Here is a 27018-nt window from a genome sequence, read left to right on the forward strand (position 1 = left end):
AAAAAGGATACAAGAAGCAAGAAGAATGGATAAAATAGTTATTCTCTTTTGTGTTATTTAGTATTAAGAATACACCTAAAAATGGATAGAGGAAAAAATAAATATTAAAATTATTAAATAAAGTTAAATCTCAAATAAAGTTATTAAAAAATATCTATTACATTTTTTTAACTTAAATCTCAAATAAAGTTTTTTTTTTGAATAATGATTAATTTTTATTAAATCAAATCATCCACAACTAAGGATGCAATTACACTAGGTAAAGAATCCATACTAAAATGGTAGTCAGCCTCAAAAAAAGAAGTTTGTGCTAAAGCATAAGCAACCTTATTAGCAGACCGCTTAACAAACTTAAAAGAAATATTATCAAAATCAGAAATCAAAGTCCTACAATCATAAAGAATATGGTCATAAGGAGAGACCATATATTTTGGCTTTTGTAAATCACTAATGATTTTTAAACAATCAGACTCAACTATAACACTTGTCCATCCATTCGCCTTACTCCAGGACAAAGCCTCTTTGATACCAATGGCTTTGACTATATGAGGTTACAAATCGCCCCCTTTGCACAAAGTTCTTGCCGCCATCACTATACCAACAGCAGTTCTAGCAACCAATCCCACTCCATACCTCCCATGATTAGAAAACAACGCTCCATCCACGTTCACTTTAACCAATGGAAAGTCTGGTGCCGTCCATTTTAGCATCTAAACAATAATATGGGATTTTTATAATTCTTGTATTTTGTTTTTTTGTTTTTTATGCGAGAATTTGTGTTAATTATAGATTAATTATAGGTCTATTAAGTAATGAATAAATATTTATATAAATTATGCTGTCTAACAATTATGTATTGTTTCTATCTCTAATTTTATATAATATGTTCTTAAATTTTAAAGTGGAATTAAGCCCTCCTTAGACTCTATGTAAGTCCGCCTCTACCAGGCCCGGCCTTGGGCATAGGCGGGCTAGGCCTGTGCCTAGGGCCCACCTATCCCAGGGGCCCAAAAAAAAATATTTACCTTTTAAAGTTATACCATTTTTTTTACTGATTTTGAAAAATACCATATTTTTTTTTAAATAAGGGCCCAAAATAATTTTTTTTTCTATGGCCCACTAAAAGTCAGGGCCGGCCCTGGCCTCTACGTACGTTTAAAGATTTTTTATATATATTTTTACGGTGTTCATAAAAATAGTACAAAAACAACAACAAAAAAAAAACTATATAAAAATAATATCCAAACAACATTAAAATAGTATAAAAAATAATACACAAATAATAAAAATTAACAATAAGATAACAAAAGTACAACATCAGAACATATTTTATATAAATAAAATTTTAAAAATAGTAAAATTATTTAAAATTTCGTACAATCTTATTTTTGTTGTTATTGTGTTTTTCTAAAATAATTACATTAAATAATGTAATTCAACTTATAGTAATGTAACTAAATATTTTAATGCATTATTAAACACAATTACAAATATTTTATGCTTAGTGTTACAATTATTCAAATTATTCTTAACTAATCATACCATTACCAAACAACTTATAATTAAGCAACCAACACTGCATAGTGATCATCTTTTTTTTTTTTTTCATTTACTATTATTATTTGTGGTAAAATTATGGACAATAATGTTTAATTTGGTGGTATATTTTTTCTACACTATTGGATATTCGCAGCACCTAAAATGTGAGCCATATAAAAAATAATAAAAATAACTTAAATTTGAAAGTCCACTACTCTTAACTTATGGCTATTATTTTATTTCTGACATTTTGTCACAACCTGGCTGATAAATGGAAATGTTGAACTTTGACCAGTTGCCTTGCCTATGCTATAATGCTACAACAAGTTATAAATTCTCATTTATTTACAGCAATGACTTTATTACAAAGAAGAAAACTTAATTAAATAAATAAACCCTATTGTGCTTAAATAATTGCACAAGAAAATAAAACTAGACTAGGCATAATGGGAATCCGAAGATTTAAGCATTGGTAGTTACATTACTACTAAGATTTGAATGAGAAAAGAAAACTATTTACTACAATTAATGCATTCCTATCCTAAGGGAGGACCAATATTTCAAATGGGAGTAGGGTTTTAATTTATTTGAAGAAAAATTATCCACACAATAATTGATAATATGATTGAAATTTACATTCAATAATGGAACAGTAATAACTATTTATTTTTTTAATAAATAAATAAATAAAAGAAGAAGACTTGGTTGTTTCGAACCAAATATATAAAATGAATATGTTTCAACCAAAATAGAAAACATTTTGTAATGAAATTTTATGTAGTTATACAAAATCAACACTATGACACACATGTATAGTTAGTGATAGGCCAACTTATATCTATTCATTCATGTCTTAATAACTTGTAATGGTCATTTTCCTCCAATGATGAAGTAATGTGAAAGTTTACAATCCTCTCATTACTCATATCCATTAGTAATTTTTGCTTATTGAAATAGTCACATATATTTATAAAATATAAGCAAGGCGTACCCACGTTTGTTTTCTTGTCTCCAAAGATCATTTAAATCCAAACTTCAAGTACAATCAAAGAATAAACTCACAACCACATTAATATATATTTTCACATGTTATCATTTCCCACAAAAAGTAAATTAATCTAATTCATACAAATGAAGTTACCAAATTTCTTTGTTGCTTTTCTCCTATGCTTCGGATCTCAATTCCTCCTATTTGGTATAGTATTTCTTCCATTTTTTCTTCCTTAACATTAAATTACAATTACGTATATACAAACTTATACAAATGATTTATTAATTAACGCAGGAAATACAAAAGCTCATACGGTGTCGTTTTACGTCCACAACAAATGCTCGTTTCCCATATGGCCAGCAATAGCACCCAACAATGGGTTTCCAGTCCTAGCAAACGGTGGCTTCTACCTCCCATCGGGCCTGGCCCATCGAGTCATTGCCCCATGGAAATGGACCGGTCGATTATGGGCCCGAACAGGTTGCAACTTCGCCACTAACTGGAGCCCAGCTTGTGAAACAGGAGACTGCGATGGAAGACTCGAGTGTAATGGGCTTATAGGTACTCCACCAGTGACGTTGGTCCAAATTTCGGTCCAATCAGACCAAACAAAGCCCAATTACTACGACGTGAGCTTAGTGGACGGGTACAATCTTCCCGTGTCGGTTTCGGCCCGGCCCATTTCGGCAAAATGCACAATTGGTGGGTGTGTGGAGAATCTGAATAGCTTGTGTCCAGATGAGTTGAAGGTGTTAAACGACGTCGGAGAAGTTGTGGCATGTAAGAGTGGTTGTTTGAGGTTTGATTTGGATTCGTTTTGTTGTCGAAAAGAGTACGGAAGCCCAAATAAATGTAAGCCCAATGTGTATTCGAAGATTTTTAAGGAGGCATGTCCTTCTTACTATAGTTACGCTTACGATTCGCCACCTCCCTTGGCCAGCTGTACTGCCAAGGATTACGTGGTCACATTTTGTCCATCCACGTGGGGGGCCAGCAATTCTTCTTCGGCCATAAGTAGTGACGTGGCACGTTAAGATGACAGTTTTTGTGTGTAGATAATAAAGAGGTATCATTAATTATCTTTGTAATTTCATATTAAATGTTGTTTTAATAAGCTGTCTTGTTTGTTACACACTACTAGTGGCATTTTATGATCTCGTGTTATTATATTCATATATGAAAATTGGTTTATGGAGAGTGGTGTGGATTGAAATTTTGGTAACTTAATTAAGAATTGGCAAGTTTTCCTTTTCTTTGTAGATTTTTAGGTAACAAGTAACAACAGCTCGTAACCTAAAAAAATAAGAAAAGTAACCTTTTTTCTTTGTCTATTTTCTACTCCATTGTTAAACGATTATACAATGAACATTGGGGACATACACTCCAGGGTCATCCTCCTCTTGCTCACCCAAGCATGACCTCTTGTCTCTTTGAGATTGAGTGAGCTTTAGGAAAGAAAAAGTTATGTACTTTTTATTTGAAATATATATAGTATTTTTGAAAATTATTAAAATATATATATTTTAAAATGGAAAATGTTTTTTTTAGGTCCCTGAAATTAGGTGGGCTATAAACTTTACGTTTTGTCAAACGGTTAGTTAATTAAATTGTTCATTTTATGACTAAAGCAACTTATTTACATACTTTACTAATATTATTGAGGCGGAATTGATTAAGTTGAATGAAGTTTAAAGTTAAAAAAAATAAATCAAATATAATGCTGTCTCTTGGCAAAACAAATCACATGTACAAATGAGTATAATATTGATCCCTAAAGTAAAGATCCACTATTAGATAAATGTGGCCTTTGAAAATTTTGAATTTGAAAATTCTTTTGACTCAATATATAGCTTACATTATGGATGATTGACACTTGGTTTAGAATTATTTTCACATTATGGATGCAAATTAAATTTTAATTAATTCTTCTTCGGTTTGGTGAATCTCAAGCTCGTTCTGGTGAAAGTGGTAGTAAGTTGGTTTACTTATTAGAGAAATTTATCTATTTCAAATTCATATGCATTATTCTACCAAAAAAAGAAAAAAATCATATGCATCGGCTGTTGTTGGGAAGCTCGGTTTTGTGTAATTTTTGCCTCAAAAATCTTCATTTGAGGTGAGTTTCTAAGATTAATTATGGGTTATTGTTAATAGTTATATTTAATGGTATTTTTGTTTAGTATTGTTTAAGATTAATGGGTTGTTAGTGAGTTTTAAGTGGGATTATGAGGAATTTTTGTTTAAAGTATTGTTTTACTATTTAATCCAAAAATTATGTAAATTTTTCTATTTTTATTTTTATTTTTTGAATGAATTGGGTGATATTTTTAAAGAGACTCACATTTGTTTGGAAAACATTGCATAGTTCACTGAAAAAATTAAAAAATATAATAAAAATATATAAAGTTGAAAAAAATGGGCATATTTTATAGAGTTTTCATTCATAAAAGAATTGGTCGGATATTTGGGCTAGGGTTCAGAAAATTATTGTTTACGTTGATAGAGGGTCATGCCTTTCATGGGCTTATTGAGGCCCATTTAAATCCCCATCGCCAATTTAGGGTTTCATCTCATTTGCTATAAAAAGGCGCTTTCATAAACAATGAGAGGCAAGCTCTCTCTATCTCACAGTATCATCACCAGATCTTAGGGTTTGGCTACTCGGTTCGTTCCTCCTATTTACTCTTTCTGGTTTTCCTTTACTTTTTTTAGTTGTGATTGGCAATCAACTGATGAGAATATAACTGCAACAATATGATGGATTCTTTCCATGATTCTTAGTACTTAAGTCTCTGATGATTCTTTTATTTCAGTTTTGAATTTTTCTTGAAAAATTATTTTTCATATATCAAAATTATCTTTGTAGATATGATGAGTAACCTTTGGTCCGTGTTTCTGATTTTAACGTGACCGACAACCCTTAACCATCTCTGATCGTTTTCTCCATTGTTTGTTTTGGTTCAATTTGTCATTTAGATTTGTTTTCAATTATTTTTGATGAAATTATTGTGTTGGATGTGATGATTAACAATTGGTCCGTGTTACTGATTTTACCGTGACCGACAACCTTTAACCACTTCTGATCTATCACTTTAATTGCTTATCCTCACATAATTTTTGTTTTGGTTATTGAATAAAATTCTTTGTTAAGTTTATGGCTCTGTGATTACGTGCCTAATCGGCAATATACGCTATTCTGATTCATTATGAGTAGAAAATTTATATTTCAATGAGAGCTACAAATATTAATTCTCTTTTGTTGCTCTTTCATTAAACAATCTGCAGTGAGGAATTTTGAATTAATTAACACATGTCAGACTTCGGAGATTTTCGAAAGAAAATCAATGAGATAGACAATTCATTTTCCCTGAGCAGAATTTTGTATTAATCATTCGACGTGAGATTTCTGCGAGGAAGTCTCCTGCTTTATATATGGGAGCGAACTATTTTAATGTTTGTATAATCCCCAGTAAGCGTCGTATAAAAAATCTCGATAACGTTGACGGTTCTCCCATTTTTGGGAGTTCCTCCGTTTCGGGTGGTCTCATATTCCATTGTCTTGGGTAGTGGCTTCGCTGCATTTACCTATTCGGCCGGCCATGAGACAAACACTTTGTTTTTTTTAATGATTTTTCTTTGTGAGTTTTTAATGGGGCTTGAGTTTGACTCTTTAGCTGTTGAATTACAGTGCTTTAGAGATGAATGAAGTTCCCTAGATTATATATTTCATCCTTTCACTAATGTTCGCTATTGTTTTTTTATTTTTAGTGGATGCATAATGAGGCTGATACATTTGGTTTTTCAATTTTCCAGTATTATAAATGTTTTTAGTTTTGAGTGGTTATTCAGGCAACACTTCTGTGATTTTTTATGACGGATGATGTGTTATACTGCTCATAAAAAAAATTCTATGGCTCTTCAGATTTGCTGAGGTAACGGTGAAGCTGGTCTAGTAAGCTTTAGTACATTTTTTATAATTTAAAGCATGTTTCGTTTAGTAATGCCATGTTATTATTCTTTTCTAGCAATGTGATCTTTTTGATGGTGATGTTGAGTGCTATTTTTTTTTTATGTCCCATGAGATACAGGGCTCTTATATCAAGATGGTTAGCTTGAGGGTTATTGATGTCCGAGTATCGTAACCATTTTCAAGCATATTTTCACCAAAATTAATGTTACGCAATTAAGATTTTTGCCTCTCAAAACTGTACATCGTTGTGCCTCTATACTTTTTAGCCCTTTTCTAATGTCTTTATTATTTAATATATTGTTAATTTATCAACGTCATCCAAGATTTGAGAGACCATTTAGGGGTCGTTTGGTACGCTGTATTGTAATGTATTGAGTTGTATTGTATTAGATTGGATTTTATAATTTTAATACAATATTGTGTTTGGCATTGAATTGTGTTAGTGTTGTGTTAAATTATACAATGTTTGGCTCACATTGTATTGTATTGTATTAATTAAAAATTTGCAAAAATTCAAAAAAAAATTAAAAAAATCAATTTACAGGAGTCTTTCTCTCGAGTGTAAAATTTTCGCTTCTTGATTGGACCTACAGTCACTCTAATTTTTCTCTTCTTCAATTTACAGTTTAACCGTATTTACTTCACTCTAGTTTCTTCAGTATTCATTCGAGTATGAATAATTCCTTCAGTTTTTGAGTTTTTTTTTTCTTTTACAGATGCAACTTGAATGAGACCCATATTTGGTCTAAGAACTAATTTGGTTCTTAATATTCACTGTTTTTCAAACTCAAAACTTCAACGGATATTTATTTCCTCAAGCTCTCCAAAACAACCCATAAATGATGTTACATTTCTCATTGCTTCTGATGAGTTGCAGAGATGTACTAGCCTAACCACTCTTAGGAAACTCCATGCCAAGATATTCTCCTATGGGCTTTACCACACCAGTTTATGGACTAAAATTGCTGCTTTGTATGTTTCGTTTGAAAGGGTTGATGCTGCAAAGTTTGCTTTTGAATTTTTGAGTAACCCAAGTAGTTACTTATGGAATATTTTGATAAGGGGTTATGCCACTCATGGTTTCTTTGGCCAAAGTTTGGGACTTTATAGGGAAATGATGCAAAAGGGTCTAAAGCCTAACAAGTTTACTTTCCCTTTTGCTCTTAAATGTTGTGCTGGATTGTCTGATTTGAATGTGGGTAGGTTGGTTCATCAGCATTTGGTGTGCTGTGGATGCAGCCATGATGTGTTCGTTACTGCTGCTTTGCTTGATATGTACGCTAAATGTGGCCACACTGAAGCTGCACGGTTGGTGTTTGATAAAATGTCTGTGAGAGATGTGGTCTGTTGGACATCAATGATTTCTGGGTATGCCCACAATGGTTGTAACAGCGAGACAATGGTGTTCTTCGATTTGATGCGAGCTTCAGGTGTTCAATCCAACCGGGTAAGTATTTTGAGTGTTCTTTTAGCTTGTGGCAATTTAGGAGCTTTGAGAAAAGGTGAATGGCTTCATAGTTATGTTATCCAAACTGGATTTGAGTATGATATTCTTGTTGCAACTGCTGTTATGGATATGTATACCAAGTGTGGGAGTTTAGAATTGGCTCGCAGGTTGTTTGATGACACACCAGGTAAAGATGTTGTTTGTTGGAGTGCTATGATTGCTAGTTATGGAATTCACGGGCAAGGAAGAAAGTCACTTGATGTTTTCAATGACATGTTAAGAGCAAAAGTGAAACCAAATCATGTGACCTTCACCTGTATTCTCTCATCTTGCAGCCACTCAGGATTACTAGAACAAGGCAAGAAATGTTTCGAGTCAATGGCAAAGGATTTCGGGATTTCACCACAGCTCAACAATTACGCGTGCATGGTTGATCTTCTCAGCCGTTCAGGGCAACTATCCGAAGGAGAGGAGCTGATACAGAACATGCCAGTAGAAGCTGATGCTAGCATTTGGGGTTCTTTGCTTGGTGCTTGCAGAATCTATGGTAATCTAGATTTAGCAGAACGAATAGCAGACCGCATATTTGAACTCGACCCCTTTCATGCCGGTTATCATGTTCTGCTGTCCAACATCTACGCAGCGAAATCAAGATGGAAAGAGGTTGAAAGAGTAAGAAGGATGATGGTTCGAAGAGGAACCAACAAAGTTCAAGGCTTGAGTTTAATTGAGTTTAACAATGTTGTTCATAAGTTTGGGGTGAGAGACAGGTCTCATCCTCAGTCAGATAAAATCTATGATCTTCTCGACGAACTAGTTGGTCCAATGAAACGGTTGGGGTATGTACCATTGACAGACTTTGTTCTTCATGACATTGAAGAGGAAGCAAAAGAGGAAGCTCTTCTTTACCATAGTGAAAAACTAGCCATTGCTTTTGGCCTCATCAACACTCCTCCAGGTACCCCAATTCGTGTGACTAAAAATTTGAGGATATGTGGGGATTGCCATAATGCCATTAAGATCATCTCAAGAATTGTTAATAGGATTATCATTGTAAGAGACATGCATAGGTTTCACCATTTTGAGGATGGTCATTGCTCTTGTGGTGATTACTGGTAAGAAACCAAATATTTGTTTAACATTGCATTATTATTATTATTATTATTATTATTATTATTATTATTATTATTATTATTATTATTATTATTATTATTATTTGCAAGAAAATTGTTGTGAATAATTAACTTCCAAGTGTATACAATCGTCAAATAAGTAATAAATGAGTATCATCTACATAGGGATTAATTATGTAAAAATCAATACTACATAATTTGGGCAAAACAAATAAAAAGTGATGATTTGAACTATATTAAAAACTAAACAAGAATGTAAATAAAATGAGAAATAAAAATGAGCAAAGTGATGAACAAGAATCATTAAATTTCTCTAAAATGCAAATTCAATATAATGTATAGAGGAATGTATAAGCAATTAGTTTGGATACAGAGAGAAAACAGAGGAAAGAAAATAGACAACAGTAATTTGAAAGAAAACAGACGACTCTTCTCAGCTGGAATTTGAAAGAAAATAGACAACAGTAATTTGAAAGAAAACAGACGACTCTTCTCAGCCAAACACAGTATTGTATTAAAATTATACAATCCAATCCAATACAATACAACCCAATACATTACAATACAATACAATACGGCATACCAAACGACCCCATGATGTTATTTTAACAATTAATTCCCACCCAACAAGGTATCAACCAAAACAAAATTACATTACTTAAATGGGAAAAAAGAAAAAAAAAACATCTGTTTCTTCAATCTTAAGTTTCTCTTCTATTTTTTTTTACGACAAAATGTGGCAGTAGTAGTAGTAAATGATATTAATAATCATGTGTGCTGTAAATAACTAGTCCTAAAGGTAAGATGAAAGGGAGAGATTAATTGTCATAAGAGATTAACTAAAGGGTGTTGAAGACAATCTCTCCCCTTTACAGGTAACAACAGCTCTTCTCTGTTTTTTCATTGTTATTTTATTTTAAGTTAGAAACAGTCACAATTGAATACATTTCAAAATGGGCAATTTACACTTAGCTCTGGGCTGATCTAATTATCACAATAATGGCATATGGTAATGGTAGGTACTTGAAATCATAATGTTGATTTTTATGCAGAAATTAGAGTGTTGTCAAATGAGGGATAGAGATGAGGCTCTTAGTCGTTTAGAAGAAAGTAGAATGGTTTTAATAGTCTTAGTGAATTGATATCAAGGAAAGACATCACCAGATGTGTTGAGAGAATTGAATACATGTTTCGGCAATGCTGTTATTCAAAACTTAATAAGAAATGGTGAAAAGGAGGAGGGGGAGCCTAACATTTTGCAAAACAAAAGGTGGATATGGCCAAAAGCTTTAGGAAATATTGTTCTCAAACTTCTAATCTTCTCAGCAACCGCAAGCATATCATATAAGGTCACTAGTTGTAATCGAAATCAAACCAAGCATTCCAAATATATTTTTATTATGTTGTAACCAAACTGAATCAAATAAAATAAAATAAAGATAAAAACCTAAACATTCAACTATACAAGGATTTGTGAACCAGATCGAATCCTTACTCAAGCCCAAAACATTTAAACACAATATAGAAATAGATAGATCTGATCCAAAAAATACTTAAACACAGGGAAATTAAACACAAAAATAAGAACAAAATCGATCAGATACCATTATATGATACTTATGTAGAGAGAGATACATACCAGACGAATACAAATAGGGATAGATCTGAAGCACTTGCGCCAAATCGGAGAAGATGACTGAAATTCCGGCCAAATCGGCCGGAGAAGATGACTGGAACCAGTGAGACTATGGCAGTGGTGAGAGAGAGAGAGAGAGTTTGGGTTAATAATACAATACAGCCTTATATATCACTTTTATTCCGTATATAATAATACAGAATAGGTTTTATTAAAAATTAAGGATGTAATATTTATTACAATTCAAGGTCCCACCCAAACATTGTAGTATTATAATTTAATACAATACATGGCCCTTATACAGGGCTCCAAACGAGGCCTTACAGAACTATAAAATGAAAGGCAATTAGAAAGAGCAAACCTTGAAATAATCAATTTCCCTTGGCATATTGAAATGATTGATTTTAAAGAATCAACTACTCTTGTGATATTCCCTTTTCAGATGGTCAGCCAAATCAAAAATTGAAGTAGGGTTTGGTGGAATGAAAATTAAAAAAAAAAATAGAATAAAATTTAAAATTCATAAGATCATTCAGAAGTTGTCTAGTATTTTTTTAAAAAAAAAAAGGCGTATTAAAATGACAACTATATCTCATGATATTTACAAAAGAAATTTTTCCATTCAATTACATTGGTTGTGGGTATAGGTACATATGGGTTATAAAAGGGAAATTTGAAATTCTATACATAATAAACCTTAATATTATTTTTCTAAACCTAAATGTTATACCATAAGCCATATATGACTATATTTTTTATATTTCCATAATACCCCTCACATTTGAACCAAACAATTCCAAAACTTCTCTCTTTCTCTCTCGCCCAAACGACCACCCACAACCTCCACGGCTCAACCAAAGAGCACGGCTCCGACACCTCCGACGACCTCCGGTAACCTCCACGACCTCCGAGGACCACCCAGCCCCTTCTCTCTTCCTCTCTCTCTCAACCCGTGCAACTTACTGAAAACCAAAAAAAAAAAAAAGAAAAAATAATGGGTCTGATGGTCGGACTGTCATGGGGTCCGATGGTCCTATGACAGTCCGACCATCGGACCCCATGACAGTCCGACCATCGGACCCATTGTTTTTTCTTCATTCCAGTCCGACCAGTGAAATATAGCCCCTGTCCAACTTCATTCCTTCAACCACCTCTAATTCATTTTCCAAAGTATTCCCATCCTACAAGAGATAAACACGGTAAGGTTTCAGAGAATCAAACACAATTTCTAGAACCCAAATATATATATAAACAGGGAAGAAGATAAAAAACTAAACTAAAAAACATGTACAACAAATAAGATCATAACCCTATGCACAAGAAGAAAAAAAATTTGGAATGTGTGTCTAGCAAAGGAGGGAACACCATAAAGGCCAAGCAAAAGTTTTATTACAGTAGTTTATAAATAGAAAATTAGAACTCCGTTTCAGTTATGGGGAAAGAATTTAGAATTGAGAGAGATCTAGCCATCTTCAAAGGTTAGAATACAAGAGAACCACCGAAAACCAAAAAAAAAGAAAAAACAATGGGTCCGATGGACCGATGGTCAGACTGTCATGGGGTCCGATGGTCGGACTGTCATAGGACCATCAGACCCCATGACAGTCCGACCATCGGACTCATTATTTTTCTTTTTTTTTTTTTGGTTTTCGGTAGGTTGCACGGGTTGAGAGAGAGAGGAAGAGAGAAGGGGCTGGGTGGTCCTCGGAGATCGTGGAGGTCGTCGGAGGTCGTGGAGGTGTCGGAGCCAGGCTCTTTGGTTGAGCCGTGGAGGTTGTGGGTGGTCGTTTGGGCGAGAGAGAAAGAGAGAAGCTTTGGAATTGTTTGGTTCAAATGTGAGGGGTATTATGGGAATATAGAAAATGTAGTCATATATGACCTATGGTATAACATTTAGGTTTAGAAAAATAATATTAGGGTTTATTATGTATAGAATTTCAAATTTCCTTTATAAAATTATAAGATCCTATAATATTAGAAAAATTATCCTAATAAAAGTGTAGAAAGGATTTTACAAAATTTAGAGTAGTTAACGATCTCCCGCCTAGATTCAATACTTTTAAGTGAGTTGATCACTCTTCTAGAATCACTTTTTACAATAACAAAATTCATCTTTTGTCTGCTTCATGGGCCAAACAACAAGCTGCTATTTGTCCACGAAGAGTGTTAGAAAATTGTAGGTTAGCTGTAGTCACACAAATCACACTAACAAGAAGATCTCGAGCAACATCTGCTAGGCAAGAGCTCTACAAACTAACTTTTACATTACAGTTTAGCTTAATCAGCTTAATAAAAAGTAGTAGAGTTAATTAATTTTACAACGTTGTGGACTTTTTTATTCTTTGCTTTTTAAATTGCAACTACAGCAGTTGATGGATAAAGGAAAACCTCATTTGAATTGATCCCTTTACGATTTAGGCTCCAGATAAACTTGACCCAATCCCACACTCGTGTACTTGAGTCAGAAACAGGAAAAATACCCCAAGGGGAGGAACTTCAAAGATGGAAAGCCAAATTGCACCTGAGAAAAATGGTGTTCCATCGATTCATCCTCAACCTCGCAAAAAGGACAGCTTTTATCCTCAACTGAGAATTTTTTATTTAGGATAGATTGAGTAAGGAGAGCATTCGAAACGATGCACCACCAAAAGATCTTGTGATGCTCCAACGTTTTACTATTTTAAATTTGTTCCATAGGGCAGGGGCAACATCACGTAATGGAGCACAAGCCAAAGCCTGGATTAGATAGGCAAATTTGGTGGAGAACTGGCCATTACTCTCCTTTGTCCAAATCTAATAGTCATTTCCTTGCTCTAAGGGCTTGCCTCCTTTTAAGACAGCAGAGATAGATTCTTTATCAAATAGGCATCTCAATTTTCGAGTATCCAGTCACTGTTTTTTAAAAGGAGGTCGGCCACTTTAGTAATATTAGGTGGCAGCCTACCAACAGCTTTAGATATGAAGTCTTTCCCTTGGGCAAATCAAGGCTCTTCCTAAATATTAGTATCCTTACCATTTGTAATCACTTTACAGGCCAAGAAAGTAGTTTTAGCTTTGACCACATTTGTACAAAACTAGAAATCTGACTCTTTATACTGGCAATTAAGAAAATTCTTCCCTTTGAGGTATTTGGCCTCCAAAATCTGGCAGTATAGTGATTGAATTTGATCAGTAAATTCCATCCCCATTTAGCCAGGTTGGCTTGATTCATTTCTCTTGTTTTTCTGAAGCCCAGCGCTCCTCGAGCTTTGATAAGGCACAATTTGACTTAGGACTTGAGGTGGATCCCGTGGTTACTTTTGTTGGATCCCCACCAGAAATCATAAATTATTGCATCAATTCTAGTCGCAAGCTGGTTCAAGAGTTTGGTAGTTTGCATGGAGTACACGGCATAGTCATCCCCACCGATTTGATAAGGCAGCTCGCCCAGCTTTAGAGAGAGTTGTCGCTTTCCACCCTTGCAACTTGTTGGAAAGCTTTTCCAGGGTGAAATTAAAATCAACATCTTTCTGTTTAGTATAGAATATAGGAAGACCGATGTACCTCACATTACTTTCTGGAACACTGATTCCAATGGCCTCTCTAATTCCCCTTTTTACCCCATAAGTCTATTGGAATTTTATGCTCTAAATAAAACTCATTACAATCTAATTTGATTTGTTATCAATAGAAGATTAGAAATCATTTTTGTTTACATGTAGTTTTCATGTTTATGGTTTAATGTGTACAAAATCTGTTAAGTCCAAAACATATAATTATTCACAATTACAGTAATGTCAAAACAGTGGATATGATTATATGCTTCAAAAGATAATGTCCCTGATTCATCAGTGCACTGGATTTACACTGATATGATAATCAGCGATAAAGTATACTTACACCTTATATAAGTGTTATGTTCTTTCCAGAACATTGGCAAAGTATGCTAGTTTCGGATGTATGGAGTATACATTGGACTGGAACCGATATTGATCTTGGTAAAGATATTATAATCTTACCGTTGTATCTTTCTAAGTCAATATCACTAGTTGATCTTAGATCAAAAGATCTTAATCTTGACATGCTTAGGTTCAATCTCAGGAGTGCTATTCATGCTCTTTGATTTGTTTGTTAAGCCTACTTATTGGTCAGGGTGATACGTGCATTTTGGGAACATGATAGTACAATTGAGTGGGAGCGCTAAACATAGATATGGAATCTATATCTTCTATCTGGACATAAAAGTGAAATGATGATTTCCTTCGAGCTTGGCTTAATAGAGATAAATGGAAGAGCTCTTGTGTTCAGTGGTTATATTAGCTCACTGAAATACCATTTATAGGAGGCTAAGTGTTTTAAGGATAAAATACATTGAGAGGTGAAACGATAAATTTGTCCCTACTCGGTGTAAATCATCTATGGAGGATCTTTGATTATTAGGATTAGAACGATGATTAAATGTTTATAACGTATCTATATCATGGAACATATAGAGCATTCTATATGACTGAGAGTGCAATTTCAAGTTCTATGGTGGAAGCAATAATGAATTAATGAGTTAGGGAATTTTCTTAGTAAATTCTAGTTCTGTTTATTGGAAGCTCGGTTGTATAGGCCCATGGTCCCCGTACTAGTTGAGACCATACCACTCGTAAGACTCAGTTAATTGATTTTAATTAATCAATTATATTTCTAAAATTAAACTATGTCTAGTTTATGAATTTTCACTAAGCTAGGGCTTAATGGTGAATAAAAGAGATTCTATGGCTTATTTGTTAATTAAGAGACTTTATTAAGTCTAATTAATAAATATATTAAATGGCAATTTTATTTGATGATTAATTTTAATTATCAAATAAATAGTTTTGACATTTAAGTGGTTGAATTGGAAAAATGACGTTTTGAGAAAATAAAGAAAAATTGAAAAAATAGTAAAATTGCAAAGTGGGGGCCCACATATCCATGGCCAGCCACTTAACCCTATTTTACCATTTATTTATTTTTTCAATATTTTAATGCTAAATAATTATAACCTAAACCTAGGTGGTTGCCTATAAATAAATAGTGATGGCCTCAAATCAAAAGATGATGAACACTTGCTTTCAGTCAAATTTTTGAGTCATCTCTTCTACCTATTTCGAATCACTTCTCTCTCTTCCTCTCTTCATATTTTCAAACCTTATAGTGATAGAGTAAATGCCCACACACATCAAGTGGTACTCAATCATAGTGTGTAAGGATGTGAAGAATCCAGATTCAATAGAAGGAGATTCGGGCTCAGATCTTGGTGATACTTTGCTACAAACAGGATACAAGAGTTAGAGTTCTGAGTGGAAGGAACCATTATAATTTCACTGCACCCACTGTAAGGTTTCTGAAACTTTATATGTGTTTATTTACATTGTTTTAGCGATTCATATTTAGGATGTTAAATAACATACATGGTAGTAAATCTAGATCCTGGTAAAACATATTCCAACACAGTCGTGTTCTTACTGGAAAAAATAGAGGTTTTGACCTTGTTAACTTGTTGACTTGACAAAGAACAGAACTTTTCCAAACAGAGTTAGAAGGCTTTGGCTTCCTCAATGTTGGCTCTCCCCACAAGAATGAGATCATCAGCGAAGAAAATGTGGGAAAGAACTGGTCCGCCCCGACTCAGATTTATCCCTTTTATCCTACCCTTCTTCAAGGCCTCCTCATAGAGTGTTGATAATATTTCCGTAGCTCAGATAAAGAGGTAAGGGGAAAACGGGTCTCCTTGACGAATACCACAAGACAAGACTATCTTACCAACTTGGCCACTGTTCAAGTAGACATTCAGAGTAGTGGTCATGCTGAAAATACTCGCATTGGTCTGTATGGTCAGTCATCATTCCATGAAGCAACCAAAGTGACGTACAACACATTAAAATAAATAAAATAACAAATAACAAATTCAAAGAAAGAAAAAAATTGTATGTATAAAAAAATGTTTAATTTTATTTTAAATTGTATGTAGAAAAAAAATTATATATGAAAATAGAATATACATTTGATCTATTAAGTTTTGTAATATGATTGAATTATATGTATTAAACTTTTAATTTTTTTTTATAAATATGTAGGGATTGGATTGGATCAGTTACTTTTACGTGTCAATTAACATCCAATCGACACAAGTGCGGATTTTAAATTTTCCAATCTAATCCGATCCAATCTGCACTTTGTGGATTGGATCGACTATTTTATGAACACCCCTAGTCTTGGTGGTTCTTGGACCGTTCTTGGTTGTTCTTGAATTTGAACTGCTTTTGTCTTCAAGTTTCTTTGGCATTGTATCTTCAGCTCGTCGCACCAAATTGGTAGACTTTTCTAATATATCCGACAATAATATATGTATACATATAAATACACAATAAATATAAAATATTTTTGTCAATTAAATATAGCAAAAATTAAATTAACAATTATTAAATGTTAGATTTTTATGTTGTATGTCCTGAAACAATTTTGAAGTTTAAAACTAAAGCCTAAATTTTGAAATTTAATGCCCCATGAGATTTTGTTTAGCAAGTTGGTGAGCTTGAGGGTTATTATGTTGATTGTCCCATGATTGTTTAACATTGCTGTGACATGTTGGGCTCTCTGGAAAACTAGAGATGAATTGGTTTGGTCTGATAAGCAATCAACAACAGTGAGTGTCTCTTTTCTAGCTCAAACAACCCTCGCAAATTGGTCTCAAGCTCAGGATATGATATTGGTTCCCACCCCAACTTTTTTAACAGAGGCTGATTGTAAAGCCCGCTTAGTTAATTTGGAAATTACCAGTTGATTGTGATTAATTATGAAATTATTTATAGCTATTTAAATAATTTATTACTGTTATTTATGTTATTCAGTAGCTTGCATATTTTGTATTTCCGGTGTCCGATATTTTGGAACTCGGCGTTTGGCTCAGTAGAAATCACAACTTAGTATGTTAGTAGTTTGGGGACGGGTTTTAGACATTGGGAATGTCGGGAATGGCCGGGAATTTAGAATTTCCCAAAAATACCCCTTTAGTATGATTTATGTGGTTTTAAGGTGGAGGGGCAAAATGGTCTTTTTGCCCCATTAGTATTTTGTCTTTTGTGAATTTATGAAATGGAAAATAAATGTTATTTGTTTATTTTAGTGGCTGAAATAAAATAGTTTAAGTGACTTTATTCTTTTATTTTCTCTCATTTCACACTTAGTAAAAATTTAGAAAAACTTTGAAAAAGAGAATTTTCTCTCATTCTCTCTCTATTTTCGGCTGGTGCATGGGATTCAAAGGGCTGGGTTTTTCCATCAATTTCTAGCTAAATTCATCATCACTTTGGAACTCTTGTTTGTGGTAGGTGTTTCTTAATTTTCCTCTTTTGTTTTCTTGAGAAAAATGGTGAAAAGATGAGTAAAATGCATGCTTTTGTGGCTGTTATTATTGCTGTGTTTGGTTATTGATTTCTGAGGCTTAAAGCATGTTTAATTGATGTTATTTAAGTTGTTTGAAGCATGCTAGTTGTGTTGTTCAAAGCTTTGAGTTTTCTATGCAAAAATGTGATTTTTGGTGAAATTATTGTGAATCTGTTCTGTGATGTTGCTGTTGTTCTTAATTGTTTTTCAGAGGCTTAGATAAGCTTGATTAAGTTGAATTAAGCTAGTGAAATGCATGTTTAGGTGTTTTTGCTCAAGTTTGAGTTTAGAACTCAAAGCTTGAGCTCCAATGGCATTTTTCATGTTTGAGGTTTCTGGGTGGTTTTGATGCCTTGGATATGTTCTAGGGATAGTTTAGAACAGGTCTGGAAAGTTTGGAACCAATTGGGGTTGAATTGGTCGAGTTATAAAAAATTTGGTTTGCTGCCTGCGAGGAACCGGAATTCCGGTTGTGCATCCGGAATTCCGGATGAGGGTTCTGAATTTTCCAGAACCGGAATTCCGGTTGGGCAACCGGTCTACCGGTTGGGGAAAATTCAGGGACCCTAGTTTTCCTCGTTTTTATGTTTTTAGGGGTATTGCCATGCTTTTTATCGATAGGGAAACTTTTAGTTCCAAGTTTTAGTCCCCGGGAAGTGATTTAGCGTGTCACTTATAGCCTGCTAGATTACATTAGTTATGTATATAGGCTTCGAACCATCCAACCCTGTCACGTCGGTACAGGCTGGAGTATGACCAGCAGCCGGAGTATGACCGGTTTGACCGATCAGGCTGACATTTGGTTGGTGGTTCAGTGCTATTGACCTATCCGTCGGCAGCCGGAGTATGACCAAGAATGAGTATGACCGGTTCGACCGATCAGGAGGATACTTGTCAATAGTACCGTCCCTATGAACGTTCAAAACTCAGTACCATGTTGGACATGGCAGTAGTGGCTCAGTACCATGTTGGACATGGCAGTAGCGGGACTCAGTATCGTGTTGGACACGGCAGTTAGAATTATGTATGATATTATTATGCTTTTCTTACTGAGTCTGTCGACTCACAGTTTATGTTCATGTGTAGGTAAAGGCAAGGCTATAGCTGATGGACCGTGAGCGAGCTTATGAGATTGTACATGTCGGGGCGGTTAGGCCTGGAGCGTACGATCTCGGGACGAAGGTCGAATTTTGTAACTGGTCGTTAGACGGCTTTTATTTTATGTAACAGTTAAATAGTTGAAACTTTTTGTAAATGATTTTATAATCGGGATCCCGAGTCTTTTGTAATATGGTTTATAAATTTAATTAAAAAGCAAAATTTTAATTAATTACGTTTTTCCATAAACCTCGTTGATTAGCAACGAGCTGCACAGTACGTTTGAAAATCACGTAATACGCCTAAGTTAGTTAGGGTGTTACACTGATGGCCTAGATAGGTGGCAAAAGCCGCTGCTACCAAGGTAAAAATAAACATAGATGCTGCAATTTTTGACAACAAAGGAACTTTTAGTGTGCGTGGCAAGAGATGCAACAGGGGAGTTGGTGGAGGCAATTACCTGCTGTCGAGCTGGGACTGTGCAACCCGAATTGGCTGAAGCTATGGGAGTTAGAGAGGCTCTTAGCTAGGTAAAAAAGAAAGCATGGCGTGGAACAATTATTGAAACTGATTGTCTTTCCGTTGTTCAAGCAATTCAGAGTAGTCTTCCTTTATTATCTTATTTTGGGAGCATTATTTCTGATTGTAAAATGTTATTAGAACAAATGTGTGATGTTTTTCTATTAATTTTATTAGACGGTCAGCTAATAGTGTTGCTCACTCGTTCACTCGAGCTTCTTATTTTTTTGTTGATCGTACTCTTAGGAGCAATGATGTTTCTACTGAGTTGCTTCATGTAATTATAAATGATTGCAATCAATAGAGTTGATGACTTTCCTTTAAAAAAAAAAAATAATATTTTGATGGTTAGATTTTTTAGATTTAGCTGAAAATAATAAAAATATAAAAATAAAAATGAGAATGTAAATATTTTGAATCGAATTTAAAATGAATAAACAAAATTAATTAATTAAATTATAAAGTTTTTTCTTATTAAAAATAGTTTCATTGTATATTATGTCACACACAACCAAACTAATAATCTATTGATATTTATTATTTATAATCCATTTTATTTTATTTAAATAAAAATCTAATAATACATTTATTTTTTATTTTGAATCCCAAAATAATATAGGCCTAAATACACCGATACGTAAAGCGACTCTGACAACCAAATAAAATAATAGAATAAAAATTAAATCTATTCAACTATGTTTTATTTTATTACCTCTAAGCAAACCATACCTTAAATTATTAGTTGTTAATTTTGTACGGCCAATGTGGTTAGTTTTGGTTTTGTAAGGCCAATATGGCTATTTTAGTTTTGTAAGACTAGTATGGCTAGTTTTTGGTTTTGTAAGGCCAGTATGGCTAGTTTTAATTTTGTAAGGTCAGTATGACTATTTTTAGCTTTGTAAGGCTAACATGACTAGTTTTGGTTTTGTAAAGTTATTATATGGCTAGTTTAATTTTGTAAGGTCAGTTTGGTCTAATAATAACACATCAAATGTAGTGTAATCACCGTCAGGAATGGAGATGAAAATAGATAAGTATCTACGTCAGAGAATTCTATGTGACTATTTATATAAAATTTCATATTTTATTTTATTTTATTTATAAGGGAAATTTCATTTTTTTATTAAATATTTATTATGTATTAATTAATTTCTCTTTATTTTGCAGGTGTTTTACTAGTGGTTCGGAAGTGACAACTCTCAGTTTTGAGGTTTTCTTTTCTGATATTATAGTTTTATTGTCTAGCTCTCCTAGGGTATCTCTGCATGCTCTTAGGATAGACAATGAACTATTATAGATGGAAGAAAATCCTCCTCTGGTTGCGTAACTTTGTTACCTTTGTTATTTTAACCTGTATCGGTTACCCTACAAAAAAAAAATGATTCCTAATATCATCTCCAACCATATATCAAAGAGATTTTATAAAAATACTCAATTTTGGATAAAAATTTATTATTTACTGTTACACAGAATTTTTTATAAAAATATTCTTTTTATAAAATAACCACAAAATAACAAAACAAAACAGTCAAAACAATTAAAATAACAGTGTAACCACTAAAAACTAACTGTGAAATGAAAACACAATATAAAATTTAAACAGTAAAAAAATTAAAAAAATTCAGTGTAAAAACTCCTAGTCTGAATCACAGGGACACCAAATTTGAGGCTCATTCTATTTCTAATCCAGATCGCTAATTTAGGGTTTCATCTCACGAGCAATATCTACAGCTTTAAAAAGAGGCTTCATCGACAATCATAGTCACGCTCTCAACTCTCAACTCTCAGCTCTCATCATCCACATCTTAGTATTTTCTCAACTCGGTTAGTCCCTCCTCCAGTTCATCCTCATTCTCCAATTTCTCTCTTTTGTTTTTCTTATTTTTTTTTCGTATTCTTTTGTGATTAGCAATCAACTGATGAGAATATAACTGCAACAATATGATGGATTTATTCCATGATTCTTAGTACTTAAGTCTCTGATGATTCTTCTATTCTGTTCACTTTTTTTTTGATGAAATTATTGTGTTAGATGTGATGATTAACAATTGGTCCGTGTTTCTGATTTTACCGTGACCGACAACCCTTAACCACTTCTGATCTATCACTTTAATTGTTCTATCATTATATAATTTTTGTTTTGGCTATGGAAAATAAATTCGTTGTTAAGTTTTTATGGCTCTATGATTACGTGCCTAGTGGGCCATATACGCTATTCTGATTCATTATATGAGTAGAAAATTTACATTTACAATGAGAGCTACAAAAATCAATTTGCTTTTGTTGCTCTTTCATTATCAATATGCAGTGAGGAATTTTGAATAAATTAACACATGTCAGACTTCGGAGATTTTCGAAAGAAAGTCAATGAGATAGACAATTCATTTTACCTGAGCAGAATTTTGTATAACATCAGTTTGATTTTCTTAACTTAATTTTGTTTTAATCATTCGACGTGAGATTTTTACGAGGAAGTCTCCTGCTTTATCTATGGGAGCAAGCTGTTTCAATGTTTGTAAACTCCCAAGTAAGCGTCGTATAAAAAATCTCGACAACGTTGACGGTCCTCCCATTTTTGGGAGTTCCTCCATTTCCGGTGGTCTCATATTCCATTGTCTTGGGTAGCGGCTTCGCTGCATTTACCTATTCGGCCGGCCATGAGACGAACATTTGTTATTTTTAATTATTTTTCTTTATAAATTTTATTATAGGGCTTGAGTTTGACTCTCTTAGCTATTGAATTACTGTGCTTTATAGATGAATGAAGCTCCCTAGATTAAACATTTCATCCTTTCACTAATGTTCGCTATTGTTTTTATTATTAGTGGATGCATAATGAGGCTGATACATTTGGTTTTTCGATTTTTCAATAGGATAAATGTTTTTGGTTTTGCCTGGTTATTCAAGCAACACTTCTGTAATTTTTTATGATGGATGATGTGTTATACTGCTCATAAATTTTTTTTTATTGCTCTTCAGATTTGTTGAGGTAACATTGAAGCTGGTCTAGTAAGCTTTAGTACCTTTCTTTTAATTTAAACTTGAGATGTTTTAGAAGGATCCTTAACTGATGCCTTAGTTATTATTTTATATCCCATGTGATTATTGCTTTTTTTAGCAAGGTGATCAGTCAAAAAGAATTTTTACTTAAGGAGAGAGTACAAAAAAAAAAAAAAGAAATTGATGACTAAACTATTATTTTATGTCCAGTATTGCTATTTAGCACTGGTTGTGCCTAGTATCACCTAGTGGTTGTCTATTGCGATTAGTTATCGATATTATATAAAAGTTGTTATATTAAATTTTATGGGACCTAATACTTAATTGCAGCAATAGTATTATGATCAATGTTTTGCTCTTTTAGAAAGACTTTTAGGTTGGGTCTCAACAATGATGCTTAAATTACTATTTTTTGTCCCTTGATATTTGTTTTTTTTTTTAATACAGTCAGCTTTAGGCTTATTTTGTTGAATGTGGGCCATTTTATGGTGTATGTGCTGTGATTGGAAACAATTTTGAGGTTACTAATTCCTTATGGGTTGTTTGGTTACTCAGGATTGGGAATGTGAAGCCCAACCCATGTTTGGTATTAGATTTTAATTTTTTTAGCTTAGCTGGGGATTCATTTTACTATGGGCTCAAATATCCACCTCTTCCTAACACAACACAACAGTTTCATTTCTCAGCAAAGAAAGCTCACCGGACAGCAAGAACAACCAAGCCTAGCCTAGCCTAGCCTAGCCGCCTCTGCTCTTCATCTCCTTCCTTCCATCAACCAATTCTTGCTAAATCAGGTATCTCTCTCTCTCTCTCTCTCTCTCTCTCTCTCTCTCTCTCTCTCTCTCTCTGGTTGGGGACGAGGGTTTTGGGAAGTGAAAGATTCTAGATGAGATGCGTTTGTTGATTGTTTCATTGAATTGTGATGGTATAATTGTTTATTAAATTGAATCTGAGATTTGTTTTGTGGAATATATTTGTGTGTGTGTGAATTTCATGAATTGAATTGTTATGCTTAGATTTAACGATCATTTTGTAGATGGTGATCTATAAACCCTTCAATCTCAGTTATTTAAAAATCTACTTTTATTTTATTTAAGTTTACAATTAAACATATAAAGCTCAGATTATGTTCATTCTGCTCTGTTTCTCTAAAATGAAAAAAAGCTTTTGCTCTCTTTTATGTTCTTTGTTTGTTTGGTTTGTATTTGGATTCAGTTCTTGCTCGAGTTGAAATTACAGCCTAACCTTCAAGCAGAGCAGGGGTTGGGGGCAATGATATGTTTCATTGACATTTATGGTGATTACACTTTGAGATTACGACCTTGCCTTCTTCTTCTTCTTCACCCCTCTGCCACCTGAAGTTGCTCAGACAGACCTCAACTCCTCCTTTGGCTGAAATGGCTTTGGTTGTAATATGTGGCCAACCCTATAGTGTAAAATCCACAGCTGCTCTTTCTCTCTCCGAGGCTCTCAAACAATCAGAGTCAGATTCCAATCTTACGGTAAAGGTAATCTCTGAGACTTCCTTTCATCTTGATCGAAATCAAAGTTATGCAAACATGCCTAATGAGAAGAATTTGAGGGGTGTTCTTAGGTCTGAAGTAGATAGGTCTTTGACCAAAGACAATATTGTTATAGTAGATTCATTGAATAGTATCAAGGGTTATAGGTATGAGCTCTGGTGCTTGGCCAGAGCCGCCGGGATTAGATATTGTGTTCTGTTCTGTGATGTTGAGAAAACCCTTTGTAGAAAATGGAACGAAGAGTGCAGAGAAAAGGGTCAACCTTCTTATGACGATAAGATATTCGATGATTTGTCTTCTAGGTTTGAAACACTTGATAGAAGGAACCGTTGGGACTCTCCTTTGTTTGAGCTATGTCCTCACAAAGATGGTGTTGACAAGTCTTCAACTGCCATAATTGAGGCTGTTTTGCACTTGACCAAAAAGATTGATTCCAAAACAAGGGATGTTAAGGTTCTGCAGCCCACCATTGCTACTCAGACTGGGAAGTTTTCCGAGGCCAATTCCCTGTATGAGTTGGATAGAGCAACGCAGGAGGTGACCAGTGCCTTGGTGGAGGCTCAATCTCAAGCTCTTGGAGGGCCTTTGAATGGAGTTTCTCTCGGTCAAGGTTTGCCTGTTGTCAACATATCAAGGCCTGTTGGCTTGCTTGAGTTTCGCAGGCTCAGGCGAACTTTTATTAAGTTGACGAGGCAAACGAGTTTGAGTGGGCCACCACCGCCTTCTGATGCAGACAGTGCCAAAAGAATGTTTGTAGATTACTTGAACAGGGAACTAGGAAGCAATCGAAGGGAGCAAGAGAAATATAAGCTGAAGAACGATGATGTGCTGTAGGCTTATTTCTTCATTTTCCCATTCAACTAGTTTGAGAATTTAATAGGAATTTTGTATTTTTACTCAAGTGATTCTATTTATATGAGTGATGCCTTTTGAAAGAGGCCAAAGAGCACCCTCAAGTTAGTAGGTAGAAACCATAGCCATAAGCTTTGAAATGCTAATGCCCTTTTTCTTCTCAATTTTGCTTTAATACTCATTCCTAAATGGGAAATTTGATTTTCTATACTTAAAAAATTCAATTTTTTTTTTTTAAACCAATACATTTTACACTACAAAAAAGGGTCTTCTCCTATACAAAAAAAAGCGGAGTGGTTGGGGAAGTTCTCGACCCGGTCGAAGTTCATAATCCTTTTTTTTTTTTTTAGAGAGAGTGGTTCGATGGTCGGACCATGGGGTCCGATTGGTCAGACCCCATGGTCCGACCATCGGACTGAGCTTTTTTTTTCATTCGTTTTCAGAGAGAGGAAGAGAGAGAGTGGTCCGATGGTCGGACCATGGGTCCGATGGTCCGACCATCGGACTGAGCCTTTTTTTTTTTTTTTTGTTTTCATTCATTCTCAAAGAGAGGAAGAGAGAGAGTGTTTGAGTTATGAGGGGGTATTTTTGGGGTTTTGAAAAAAGTGTCATATTTTTTGTAGTGTAAAATGTATTGGTTTAAAATTTTTTTTTTTGAGTTTTTTAAGTATAGAAAATCAAATTTCCCTTCTTAAATTTTGAACTTAAATGTCCCCTGAGATTATGCTACTTTGGCAAATTGGTCAGCATGAGGCTTATTATGTTGATTGTTCAGTGATTGTAAACAATTTTATTATTGCTTTAATTTCTTTATTTTGATGTGTGCTATGTTGTATATCCTGTTTTGGTCATCATTTTTTATGCTAAAATCCGATGCCTAAATTATAATCATATATTGTGATGCCTATATTTTCAACTTAAAATGTCCCATGCAATTGCTTCTCTAGCAACTTAGTCTGCTAAAGATTTTTTAACGCGATCATAAATTGAGTTCTATAGCTCGTCATATTTTCTTAATAATTTTTCTATAAAAAAGCATAAATATTTTACTATTATTTTAATTTTCTATAAAAAATATAAAATATTTTTAAAAAAGTTTGAAAATAAAAAATAAATTCAAAAAAAAATATTAAAACTTAAATCAAATATAATAAATCGTAAATTTTGTTTATATGCATACATAAAATATTGATCAATATATAAATCTATATCTATATATTTATATGTATAGTAGAGACATAAAACGGTGACATGACACTTTAAAATTTTTTAAAGCTATTTTTTTTTCTCATAATTCAAATATCATATTTTTTATATATATTTTTTTTAATTAAGATATTTAAAAAATAATAATCACTTTTTCAAAACATATTAATTAATAATAAAAGAATAAACTAAGTGAATTTTCTCTAATATCTTAAAAATGTTTAAAATTCGAGATAAAATCTAAGATGAAAATACAGATTTAGAAAATACAATAGTGACGACTACAAGTGAACTACGGTAATGACAACTTGACAAGGGATGCCATACAATGATAACAACATGTGAGATACGGTGATGAAAATAAGTGAGATACAATGAGACAATAAGTGAGACACAATAATAACAATAGTTTTAAATGATCGAGATATGAAAATAATGCATTATGGAAAATACAATAATTTTTTTCTATACTATGTTATTTATTTATTTATACAAAAATAATTTCTTTTAACAAAACAATTTAAAATACTACATATAATAAATTTTAAATTTCTTAATAAATAATTTTAAATAATAATTAATAAAATTGTGCATTTAGTTTTTAATAAATAAATTATTTACAATAATATGAAATAAAATAATATATTTATAATTTTACTATACATTAGAATTATATTTTTAAGTAACTATTTATTATAATACTAAAAAA

The 27018-nt window shown here is 33.3% G+C and overlaps 3 protein-coding genes and 9 non-coding genes across 13 annotated transcripts; all 12 read left to right on the forward strand.

Moving 5' to 3' along the window:
* Positions 1–2407: 2407 nt before the first annotated feature.
* Positions 2408–3725, forward strand: LOC115699605 (thaumatin-like protein). Its single transcript, XM_030627094.2, has 2 exons — positions 2408–2734; positions 2825–3725. Exons 1-2 carry the CDS (start codon positions 2671–2673, stop codon positions 3562–3564), a joined length of 804 nt encoding a protein of 267 aa, XP_030482954.2. The 5' UTR covers positions 2408–2670; the 3' UTR covers positions 3565–3725.
* Positions 3726–4958: 1233 nt separating this feature from the next.
* On the forward strand, positions 4959–9116 carry LOC115699610 (pentatricopeptide repeat-containing protein At4g21065-like). Of its 2 annotated transcripts, XM_061102197.1 has the most exons (3): positions 4959–5194; positions 6380–6462; positions 7217–9116. In XM_061102197.1, exon 3 carries the CDS (start codon positions 7228–7230, stop codon positions 9064–9066), a length of 1839 nt encoding a protein of 612 aa, XP_060958180.1. In that variant the 5' UTR covers positions 4959–5194; positions 6380–6462; positions 7217–7227; the 3' UTR covers positions 9067–9116. The 2 variants fall into 2 exon arrangements, with proteins under 2 accessions (XP_060958180.1, XP_060958179.1); XM_061102196.1 differs by lacking the exon at positions 6380–6462 and having other exon boundaries at positions 4963–5194.
* On the forward strand, positions 5254–5331 carry LOC115701681 (small nucleolar RNA Z199). The gene has a single exon (XR_004008670.1). It is a non-coding gene; the product is annotated as a small nucleolar RNA Z199 (small nucleolar RNA).
* Positions 5687–5768, forward strand: LOC115701689 (small nucleolar RNA U54). The gene has a single exon (XR_004008678.1). It is a non-coding gene; the product is annotated as a small nucleolar RNA U54 (small nucleolar RNA).
* On the forward strand, positions 5807–5908 carry LOC115701696 (small nucleolar RNA R64/Z200 family). The gene has a single exon (XR_004008684.1). It is a non-coding gene; the product is annotated as a small nucleolar RNA R64/Z200 family (small nucleolar RNA).
* Positions 6378–6499, forward strand: LOC115701742 (small nucleolar RNA snoR77). The gene has a single exon (XR_004008728.2). It is a non-coding gene; the product is annotated as a small nucleolar RNA snoR77 (small nucleolar RNA).
* A 12522-nt stretch (positions 9117–21638) lies between the features above and the next one.
* Positions 21639–21716, forward strand: LOC115701679 (small nucleolar RNA Z199). The gene has a single exon (XR_004008668.1). It is a non-coding gene; the product is annotated as a small nucleolar RNA Z199 (small nucleolar RNA).
* Positions 21717–21757: 41 nt separating this feature from the next.
* LOC115701771 (small nucleolar RNA SNORD18) lies at positions 21758–21832 on the forward strand. The gene has a single exon (XR_004008752.1). It is a non-coding gene; the product is annotated as a small nucleolar RNA SNORD18 (small nucleolar RNA).
* A 73-nt stretch (positions 21833–21905) lies between these two features.
* Positions 21906–21990, forward strand: LOC115701692 (small nucleolar RNA U54). Its single transcript, XR_004008681.1, has one exon. It is a non-coding gene; the product is annotated as a small nucleolar RNA U54 (small nucleolar RNA).
* A 37-nt stretch (positions 21991–22027) lies between these two features.
* LOC115701700 (small nucleolar RNA R64/Z200 family) lies at positions 22028–22129 on the forward strand. The gene has a single exon (XR_004008688.1). It is a non-coding gene; the product is annotated as a small nucleolar RNA R64/Z200 family (small nucleolar RNA).
* Positions 22130–22433: 304 nt separating this feature from the next.
* LOC115700379 (protein KTI12 homolog) lies at positions 22434–25924 on the forward strand. Its single transcript, XM_061102200.1, has 2 exons — positions 22434–23522; positions 23944–25924. The coding sequence occupies exon 2, from the start codon at positions 24126–24128 to the stop codon at positions 25083–25085; it is 960 nt and encodes a 319-aa protein (XP_060958183.1). The 5' UTR covers positions 22434–23522; positions 23944–24125; the 3' UTR covers positions 25086–25924.
* LOC115701746 (small nucleolar RNA snoR77) lies at positions 22633–22754 on the forward strand. Its single transcript, XR_004008732.2, has one exon. It is a non-coding gene; the product is annotated as a small nucleolar RNA snoR77 (small nucleolar RNA).
* Positions 25925–27018: the final 1094 nt, after the last annotated feature.

This window comes from Cannabis sativa, chromosome 8, assembly GCF_029168945.1.
Source record: "Cannabis sativa cultivar Pink pepper isolate KNU-18-1 chromosome 8, ASM2916894v1, whole genome shotgun sequence".
Classification (NCBI taxonomy): Eukaryota; Viridiplantae; Streptophyta; class Magnoliopsida; order Rosales; family Cannabaceae; genus Cannabis; species Cannabis sativa.

Bases quoted from the DNA above. Each gene is read 5' to 3' on its own strand.
- LOC115700379 (XM_061102200.1), top strand. From the start codon at position 24,126: ATGGCTTTGGTTGTAATATGTGGCCAACCCTATAGTGTAAAATCCACA.
- LOC115699610 (XM_061102197.1), top strand. From the start codon at position 7,228: ATGAGACCCATATTTGGTCTAAGAACTAATTTGGTTCTTAATATTCAC.
- LOC115699605 (XM_030627094.2), top strand. From the start codon at position 2,671: ATGAAGTTACCAAATTTCTTTGTTGCTTTTCTCCTATGCTTCGGATCT. The intron at 2,735-2,824 runs GTATAGTATTTC...TAATTAACGCAG, and splicing joins ATCTCAATTCCTCCTATTTG to GAAATACAAAAGCTCATACG.